This window comes from Scaptodrosophila lebanonensis, unplaced genomic scaffold (genome assembly GCF_003285725.1).
Source record: "Scaptodrosophila lebanonensis strain 11010-0011.00,11010-0021.00 unplaced genomic scaffold, SlebRS2 tig00000001-arrow-pilon, whole genome shotgun sequence".
Taxonomy (NCBI): domain Eukaryota; kingdom Metazoa; phylum Arthropoda; class Insecta; order Diptera; family Drosophilidae; genus Scaptodrosophila; species Scaptodrosophila lebanonensis.
Window position 1 is genome coordinate 12305564 of NW_022060529.1, and position 10500 is coordinate 12316063.

Here is a 10500-nt window from a genome sequence, read left to right on the forward strand (position 1 = left end):
TTGTGGGCAACGTTTATTGATAAATTCAATGGTATTTTGCTTTGTTTCGGGGTGGCAGTCCCTCGTTGCTTTGGTCCACACTAAATTGTGTACAATGTGGTCTATTTATAGCGCTAATAGTACTTGTGCTCATCATCTCTTGCCCCACATATCAAAGCATTTCCAACAGTTCATGTGAAACGCGTGACTGTGGTAACGTCTAAAGCAAGTTCTGCATTGATAAGGCACACAGTTTTGTTCTCAAGGAAAATTTAATCCAAAACATAAGACACACTATTAGAGCCCTAATATCTGGCAAAGCTTTAATAAAAAGAAAATGAATTCCTGTAACGTGTGTGCGGCGCAAACGAAAAATAAGTGTTCAAACTGTAATCAGGTCTCCTACTGTAGTGTGCAGCATCAGAAACAGGATTGGCGACAACACAAGGCCAACTGCCATCCCTTTAAGGTTTAAATAATTTGATTGGAAAAGAATTCATTCATATTTTTCGACGACATGGCTGCATTAATGCACCATAACCTCACCACACATACATATATACATATTATGTATACGTATAGTATATGCCTGAATAACTTTCAGATCGCTGAGAACGAGCTGCTCGGTCGCCACTTGATTGCTACGCGAAACATAAAGCCCTACGAGATTATATTAAAGGAAGCCCCGTTAGTGCGTGGACCTGCTCAGATATCGGCACCGGTATGTTTGGGCTGTTTGAACAGCATAGAGCCGACTGACTATATCAAGTGTGAGATGTGTGGCTGGCCATTGTGTGGGAAAGAGTGCAAGAGTCTCGATGAGCACAAGGCCGAGTGTCGGCTTACACAGGGCAGGGGTCAGAAGGTCAATGTGGAGGAATTCAACGGCCCCCATCCACTCTACACTTGTGTCACGACTGTGCGCTGTTTACTTATTGGCGAAACATCACCAGCTAATGCGGAAAAGTTCCAGCAACTGGAGTCTCTCGAGGACACACGTCGAGGCTCCAACCAGTGGAAAGCGGACTTGGCCAGCATTGGCCATTTTATACCTAAGTATTCAAACGATTGGGGATACCTTAAATGCATCACACATTTTTTAATTTTAAATTTTGCGCAGATTTTTCAAAACTTCTCGATTCAGCGAGGAAGAAATAATGCGCGCTATTGGTACTCTTCAAGTCAATGGACACGAAATCCCCACGTCTGATCCGCCACATGTGGCCGTTTTCTATGTGGCTTCCTTCACCGAAAACTCCTGTCTCCCAAATCTGGCAAAGAGTTTTAACAAGAACGGACATTGCATCCTCTGGGCGCCGAAGGCGATTCAGAAAAACGAGCACTTAAGTATTTGTTACTCGGATGCTCTACTTCCAAGGCCATCCCGGCAGCATCATTTAAAGCAGACAAAGCTGTTCAAGTGTGCGTGTGTGCGTTGCCAGGACATTACCGATCTGGGCACCTATTACAGTGCCATTAAATGTGAGGACAGTCAATGCGTTGGCCTTATGCTGCCAACAAAGTTGGAAGATTGGAACGGTACTTGGAGGTGGGATTATTGTACAAACATGTTAGGTGTACAAACAGAAAGTCGAGTTATTTACCCATTCAAAGTATTTCGCTTCGTTAAATACTACATTATCCCATAATTCTGGTAGCATTTGGGTATTCGTATGGGCGTTTTCGGTTTCTTCTAAAGACCGGAAGCGTTGCCCAGTCGTTGATCGGAAAATATCGAAACCAGAATCATATATTTGGCGACTTTCCATTTCTACCCTAATTTATTCTAGTACAGGGCTTGCAGTACTTACTTCATATCCAATTTCAGCTGTGGATCGTGCAAGAAAATAGTGCAAAAGTCCTATCTGGATCGCATTCTGGAGCGCGCTTCTAAGGATATACAGAACATGGATAAATCTGTGGATAATGCCATAAAGTAGGTGTCACAGAAATATAACATTTATTAAAATTAATTTCCATTATCCATCCGCAGGTTTCTGAATCACTATGAGAAGTGGCTACCCTCTCAGCATTTCCACATGAGCGAAGTGAAAATGCTCTTAGTTCAGCTGATTGCCAAAGATGTGCAAGCTCTGATGGTAGTACCAGATGACAAGCTCAACCTTAAGATAATGTGAGTATCACTCGAAAAGCAATGGGATTTCAAACTAATATATTTTTGGGTGTGCTTTGAAGATATGCACGTGAGTTGATAGACCTTTACGAGAAAATAACGCCATGCGAGGTGGGTATTCTTCTACTTGTAGATCGCTTAACTTAAACGAAGTAAATATTTTTTAAATTCCGAATAGGTGCGCATGCTGGGAATGTTATGCTTTGAACTTCACTCGGCAATTGCTGAAAGCACGCGTCGGATTTCACTGCAGACGAGCCTTTCACCAAGGGAGTTACTGGAGGAGTCTCTGCTCTATGTGGACAAATGTGTTAACTATCTGCAATACGAGTCGGACATCTTCATCGAGGGGCATATACTCAAACAAGCCAAAATAAACCGGGACGCCCTACGCATGGTTATGAGAATTTCTTGATATCGTTCCAATAGTAGATATCAGTCGTTTATTGATATGGTGTAGACACACGCATATAGTGTACCCAAGTAGGTACAAATGTACGTCATAGTGTTTAGTGATCAATAAATATTATTGATTTTCAATGCGTAATGATGTTTTTGTATTGTATTGGATACGGCTCTTACAAAAGGCCCTGCACTTATAGTAAGTACTTAGAATATATCACTTTGCATGTACTACATATTCATATATGTACGTGCAAAGGAACTTGTAAATGAATATGATAACAACTGATTGTACGTTAAATTCTAATCGAATTTGTATAATCACAAGTCTACAGTTCTGTTGATACCAATTGATAGGCAGTCACGCTTTTAAAATTCCTACACCTGTCTCTGCTTGTCTGAAATGTGTTTCATATTAGTGACTTTGCATTTATTGTGAGAGCGATAAAAAGTTTTCGCAAAGCTTTGTATCAGCTCTAAGGTGATATATTTATTATACATTGAGTATCGCTAAATAGTCCCAATGAAATGAATGAATCAACGGCCTTAAAAAGTGCAATTGGATGATGACATAAATATATAATTTATCTTAATTGATTCAAAAATGATCTACTTTTTTCAAATATGCACAAAAGACCTAATTATCAGATTAATATCAGATTACTTCAGAATCGAAATAAATTTTGTTCTTTAGGAAGTTACACACTCGCAATTTGCAAGTTAGGCGCTTACAACATTACGAACTATTTTGCGTAATAAGTTGGGGCATAGCCGGTCGGACGGTCCATAAAACACCCCTTCGAGGTCGTTGTTAGTTTTAATATTTTTTGTTATCAACACGTAATATCGATACATTAAATAAATGAAATAATGATAATAATGAATTGAATCTCCTCCTCCTCTAAAAATAATTTTTTAATATCGCTCAGTTAATAATTTACTATAGAAGTACCTTAAACTATTAATTACTTAAACAGGTGCAACTAAACGAAGGATCGAATGCAAGGGTCGATAAAAAAAACAATATAAATTTTTTTTAATATTTTAATATTTAAACATTTTTCTTGCAGTACACAGTTGATCCAAAGCAGTAATCGTTAAACATTCTTTTAGATTTGACATAACATAATTAAACTTAACATGCGGATGTACGTAACTATCAAATTTGGGCTATACTCTTTGGGTATAGGGTATAAGTGGCCTATAAAAATCATATCTGCTTATTAAAAACGTGAACGCACCTAGCGGGAACAAGCTTTTCTCTTTCGCCATTGGTAGTATCAGTAGTGTCTAGCGCACCATTACTCCTGGCTTTTGTTAACTGCTGATTGTACAATATTTTGATAAGGAATTTTTGCCGACAGCTACTCACTATTTAAATATAATGCTATACCAGTTGCGAAATCTAACAGTTCTCTATTCAGTGTTGTGGTGTTCGGTTCGTTCGTGAAAAATATTCGAAATAAACTCCCCGTTCGACTCAGAAAATTAACGCTATGACTGCGTCAAACGGCGACATCGTCAAGGACGATGAAGCAATTCAATCGCATTATAAAACCAACATTATTTTGGGTGAATCCTTTCGATCCAATAACAAAGAATGCAAAAGCTTGTAAGTGTTTAATGTAATGCATATACATCAGTTTAAATAGGCCACAAAAACTTTTGTAACTCAACAGACATCTTGTGAAATGTACTTATGTCGTGACTTATGTTTGTAAATATTTTTGGACCATTTTGTGTAAAGATTAAGTTTTAGTTTTTTTTAGAAAGTGATTTAAATATTCAGAAAAACATGAAGCAAAAATTCTTTAAATTGGTTTTATAAACTTGTATGTAACGTTCTGATGATGTTTCTCAATATTTGAATATAGCCACATTCACATGGCTATAAGTATTATTTTGCTTTGCAGCTTTGAGTAATATTATAGTAATGATGACATTCATGTTTGCCAAAAATTAATCATTCATTGATTATACGCGTCTATAAAAGGGCTATAAATAACAACAAAGAATATGGTTTTATCGTGTTTTTTGTCTGATAATTACATATGTATGTATACACATACATACATATCCATACGACTTTCATAAATATTCTTAGGAAAGTTTACTTGCAATAAATACTTATGTATATATTTATTGATATGGCTTGGTCGACTTCGCTGCGTCTGTAATTTTGACAACGATAGGACCAATCGAAAGAGCGGAAAACGGCCGTATTGGTAGTAAAATTTTGATTATATTACTGACGTAGCCTTCACTTGTGTCTTTGATAAGAGTCGTCCGATAATCCAAAAGGTGGCGCGTGGATGAGCAGTGCTACTAATTTTGAAAAGGTTGTAATAAAATATGCTTTCTGTCTTTCAGTGAACCAAATAAGCCCAAAAAAAATAAGCATGACGAAACCGAAGATAACGACGACGATGGCAAACCAAAGGAAGAAATTCCGCAAGTTGGATATTTCAAAATCTTTCGTTACGCCACAAATAGAGATAGAGCGCTATACGCGCTCGGTCTAATTTGTGCCGTGGTGACAGGCCTAACAACCCCGGCGAACAGTTTGATTTTCGGCAATCTTATAAATGTGGGTAGAACTTATTCGCTACGAACTCTTTTTATACCCGTATATCCGAAGTTTATAGGCACATGTAGAATCACCGTGACGAGACGAACTTAAAAAGAAAAGTTCTTCCGTGTGTATGTACACCGAAAACTTATGATCCATAACAGCTAAGGACACACAAATTTGTTTTTTATAAATCATATACAGCTTTATTTTTTTGTTAACCAAATCTAATTTTATTGCCTCAACATACTATAATCTGAAGGGTTTTTTTTTTGAAAATTGGTTCAACAGCGCTATATTATTTAATGGTATACAAGAGTTGGGCTCACGTGACTAACTTTATTTTTACATAATGTCGTGTTTTCACTTAACAGAACATGGTGGACTATGGAGATCCTGCAGGCAAAATGTATACGCGCGCAGATCCCGCTTCTGAGGCGCTTCTGGATGCTGTCGATACCTTTGCTATTCAAAACACATACATTGGAGTAATAATGCTGGTTTGCAGTTATATTTCAATAACGTGCTTCAATTACGCGGCACACTCGCAAATACTGATCATACGTTCCAAGTTCTTTCGGTCCGTCCTTCATCAGGACATGAGCTGGTAATATAGACCAATATTATTGTTATCATAACAAATTCATGGACATAGAACATATTAATATATTATAGGTATGATTTTAACAAGACTGGCGAGGTTAGCAGCAGAATAAATGAGTAAGTATTTCGAGTTGAATCCGTCATTTCAGCCAGTTTGAACTACATTTGGAAATTTTTGTGTTGCGTAGGGATCTGTCCAAGATGGAGGATGGTCTGGGGGAGAAGGTGGTGATGTTTGTTCACTATATAACAGCATTCGTAAGTGTTGACTGAACTATGTAAAGCTTTTAATTTACCCTTCTTGAACTATTCAGATTGGCTCGCTAGTGCTGGCGTTTGTAAAGGGCTGGCAGCTGTCATTGGTTTGCCTGACCAGCTTGCCCGTCACCTTTATAGCTATGGGCCTAGTGGCCGTAGCCACATCCAAACTGGCCAAGCAGGAGCTGACGGTGTATGCCGGAGCAGCCACTGTGGCTGAGGAAGCTTTGAGTGGAGTGCGTACTGTGAAGGCTTTTGAAGGGGAGTACAAGGAGGTGGCAGCGTATAAGGAGAGAATTGTAGATGCCAGGGATCTGAACATAAAACGAAATATGTTCTCAGGATTAGGTTTCGGTCTACTATGGTTCTTCATTTATGCCTCTTACGCTCTTGCCTTCTGGTATGGTGTGGGTCTAGTGCTTAAAAGGGACGAAGGTATCGAGGCATATGCGAACTACGATGCAGGCACGATGATAACCGTTTTCTTCTCGGTTATGATGGGTAGCATGAACATTGGTATGGCCTCGCCCTACATTGAGGCGTTTGGCATTGCCAAAGGAGCCTGTGCCAAGGTCTTTCACATAATTGAGAAAATACCCATCATAAATCCGATCGAGCCTCGTGGACGCAACCTCGACGAACCTCTCATTGAAATTGAGTTCCGTGATGTCGAATTCGAGTATCCCACACGTCCCGATATTCCCTTACTGAGGAAACTGAATTTGAACATTTTCCGGGGTCAAACGGTGGCGTTGGTTGGGCCCTCGGGTTGTGGTAAGTCAACTTGCATACAGCTGCTGCAACGATTCTATGATCCAAGTGGTGGCGCCCTTTACTTCAACGGCATCGACGTCAAGGATATTAACATTAACTGGCTGCGTGAGCGAATTGGTGTGGTAGGTCAGGAGCCTGTGCTGTTCGGACAGTCCATCTATGAGAATATTCGATATGGTCGAGAAGACGCCACTAGGGAAGAAATCGAATTGGCAGCAAGTGCGGCGAACGCGGCCATATTTATTAAGAAACTACCCAAGGGCTATGACACGCTGGTGGGCGAGCGAGGCGCCCAATTATCTGGCGGCCAGAAACAAAGAATTGCCATTGCCCGAGCCCTTATTCGCGATCCCGAAATACTGCTGCTGGACGAGGCCACCTCCGCTCTGGACACGGCCAGTGAGGCAAAGGTACAAGCGGCGCTAGAAAAAGCCAGCAAAGGACGAACCACCATCATTGTCGCACATCGTTTGTCTACTGTACGTCGCGCTGACAAGATTGTCGTCATCAACAAAGGCCAGGTGGTAGAGAGCGGAACGCACCAGGAGCTGATGCAGCTGAAGAATCACTACTTTAACTTGGTTACCACACAAATGGGGGATGAGGACGATGCGTTGTTCAGTCCGTCAGGAGATGTTGAAAAAACTCTGGCTGTAAAGGACGAGGATGAGGAGGATATTCAGGTACTCCATGACGAGAGCGAAGAGGAGGAAAAACTAAAGAAGGTCAAGAGCAAGGAGAAGAGCTCCCCAATGAAGTCTGTGATGAGAATGAATCAGCCGGAATGGCCACAGATTACAATCGGCTGCATATCCTCAATCATCATGGGCTGTGCAATGCCCGTTTTTGCCGTTCTCTTCGGCAGCATTATAGAGGTGTTGGCTACGCCAAACGATCCCGAGTATGTGCGCGATAGTACCAATCAATATAGCTTGTACTTCCTGATAGCTGGAGTTGTCGTTGGTATTGCTACGTTCCTGCAAATTTACTTCTTCGGCATTGCTGGCGAGCGACTTACCGAGCGCCTCAGGGGATTGTTGTTCGAGGGAATGCTTAACCAGGAAATTGCTTGGTTCGATGATCGAGCGAATGGAACTGGTAGTCTATGTGCTAGATTATCTGGCGATGCGGCTGCAGTGCAGGGTGTAAGTTATAATTCAAACATATACAGTTCCTCCTCCATTATCCTTACACATACTTACAGGCTACGGGGCAACGCATTGGCACAATTATTCAATCTGTTGCAACATTGCTATTGGGAATTTCTTTGGCCATGTACTATGAGTGGAGCTTAGGTTTAGTGGCCCTAGCCTTCACACCCTTCATTCTCATAGCATTCTACTTGCAACGCATTATCATGAGTCAGGAGAATATGGGTAATGCAAAAACAATGGAGAATAGCACTAAACTGGCCGTCGAAGTAGTATCCAACATACGTACTGTTGTCTCTCTGGGTAGAGAGGAGATGTTCCATTCCACCTACATTGGCATGTTATATCCTGCGGTTCAGGTGAGTGTCCCTTAATCCATATAAAAATGTTTTGGTCCTAAACGATATGTTACTCTATATATATAGAGGGCAAAAAGGAATACTCATTCTCGTGGTGTGGTTTACGGTCTGGCGAGGTCCCTAATGTTCTTTGCATACGCCACGTGCATGTACTACGGCGGTTGGTGTGTTGTTAACCGAGGTACGGATATCGGTGATGTTTTCAAGTAAGTACAAGTAAGCCCTAGCCATTCTAGAGAATAGAACTGTGCCTTCATTCGAATTATCAATTTGTCACCTTTATGAAGTCCCCGGTCTTTTTTCACATTTTACAACTTCTTGCTTCTATTAAGACAAATCTTAAGAAAATTTGAATTTAGTATAAGTTTTGTATAGTCCTCTATGATATGAAATCGGTTAACTGTATCATATACATCTGACATAAAAATGATTTGTATAGCACTAGTTTATTTCATGAGATTGCCTGTATTTGGGAAAGAGGTGGGGATTTTATGGTTTTATTTCCTGTTTTTGTATAGTCATAGTTGTAAATATTTGTTTCTTAACTTTTTAAATTGTATATTAAATATAGATATTCAAAATTAATTCGCATAACTTACCAGAGTTCCTGCAATTTATTTGAGTTGGATTTGTTGAAATTTTTCTGTTGATCATATGCATAAATTATTATTTTAACTCATCCTTCGTTATTTAATCAAAATGTTATTTTTTGGCCCCCAAATAAATAAAATACAATTCCTTTAGAAATGAATATGTCAGTATGCTTAATTCTGCTATTGAAGGTAAACAAATTTTTCTCAACTGATATATCTTTGTTTGCGAAACTCACAGGACTTTTCACGATAACACATGTTCATTCACTTCTACATTACATACATAGGTAGATCAACCAATTTAAAAGTCATTATTTAATATTTATAGAGTATCCCAGGCGCTAATCATGGGTACCGCTTCGATTGCAAACGCACTGGCCTTCGCCCCAAACATGCAGAAAGGTATCTCGGCTGCGGAATCGATTTTCAAATTCCTGAAACGTGTGCCACAAATCCAGGACAGTCCCGGCGTATCCCGCGAGCCATGGCACTCAAATGGCAATGTGCAATATCGTGAAGTCGAGTTCTCATATCCCACACGCAAGGAGGTCTCGGTTTTAAATAAATTAAATATGAATGTCCTTACGGGCCAAACAGTGGCCCTAGTCGGCCCCTCTGGCTGCGGCAAGTCCACCTGCATACAATTGTTGCAGCGTTTCTACGACGTCGACGGGGGATCGGTGAGCGTCGACGACGTGGACTTGCGTGAGCTATCCATGTCCAACCTGCGCAAGCAACTTGGCATTGTTTCGCAGGAGCCGATTCTATTCGATCGCACTATACGGGATAATATAGCGTATGGCGACAATGGCAGGATGGTTTTGGAGCAGGAGATCATAGCAGCTGCTAAAAAATCAAATATACACGAATTTATAGCAGCGTTGCCATTGGTGCGTATGAAATAGTCCTCCCTTTCCCAGTATAAACTCTATATCATACATTTCTGTATACCCTTTCAGGGCTATGACACGCGCATGGGCGAAAAGGGCGCACAACTGTCTGGTGGCCAAAAGCAGCGTATTGCCATTGCACGCGCCTTGATCCGCAATCCCAAAATATTGCTGCTGGACGAAGCCACATCTGCGCTAGATGCTGAGAGTGAAAAGGTTGGTATAAACGTTTATTATTTTATCTCAAATTAAAGCCCCTTTTTTAAGGTGGTGCAAGATGCCTTGGATGCAGCAGCCGAGGGTAGGACAACCATTAGCATAGCTCACAGATTGTCAACCATTGTGGACTCAGACATTATTTACGTGTTTGAAAATGGCGTTATCTGCGAGAGTGGATCCCACAAGGAGCTTTTAAGTAACAGAGGACTCTATTATACTCTCTACAAATTGCAAACTGGCGCCATGTAAACTATCTATTTTCTACATACGAATTTCGATCAAAAACTAATGCCAAGCTAGCCTACCTTTAGACTAATTACCAATTAGTATTCGATAAGGCTTATATTTTTTAAGTTTATTTATTAAATAACTTCACACGCAATAGGATGAAACTGCGGGATGGTGTTTATTGGTAGACCAATAAAGGGCGCATCGTGACGAAAAGGAAGCGATTTTTTCATGTTTGTAAATATTTTTATGTATGTAATATTTGTTCTCGTATAATAAAATTTAAATCGATCTGTTAAATGTAATTGCATTTTACCCAGTCATTTGGTTAGCCACTGGAA

The 10500-nt window shown here is 40.2% G+C and overlaps 2 protein-coding genes across 2 annotated transcripts; both read left to right on the plus strand.

The window, feature by feature from the left end:
• Nucleotides 1-203: 203 nt before the first annotated feature.
• On the plus strand, nt 204-2660 carry LOC115633995 (SET domain-containing protein SmydA-8). Its single transcript, XM_030531517.1, has 7 exons — nt 204-448; nt 584-1035; nt 1100-1528; nt 1808-1915; nt 1973-2113; nt 2176-2224; nt 2292-2660. The coding sequence occupies exons 1-7, from the start codon at nt 317-319 to the stop codon at nt 2526-2528; spliced, it is 1548 nt and encodes a 515-aa protein (XP_030387377.1). The 5' UTR covers nt 204-316; the 3' UTR covers nt 2529-2660.
• Nucleotides 2661-3965: 1305 nt separating this feature from the next.
• On the plus strand, nt 3966-10459 carry LOC115634440 (ATP-dependent translocase ABCB1). Its single transcript, XM_030532149.1, has 11 exons — nt 3966-4127; nt 4886-5102; nt 5459-5691; nt 5760-5804; nt 5876-5945; nt 6002-7864; nt 7924-8229; nt 8296-8435; nt 9151-9712; nt 9782-9928; nt 9980-10459. Exons 1-11 carry the CDS (start codon nt 4012-4014, stop codon nt 10178-10180), a joined length of 3900 nt encoding a protein of 1299 aa, XP_030388009.1. The 5' UTR covers nt 3966-4011; the 3' UTR covers nt 10181-10459.
• The last annotated feature ends 41 nt before the right edge of the window (nt 10460-10500 follow it).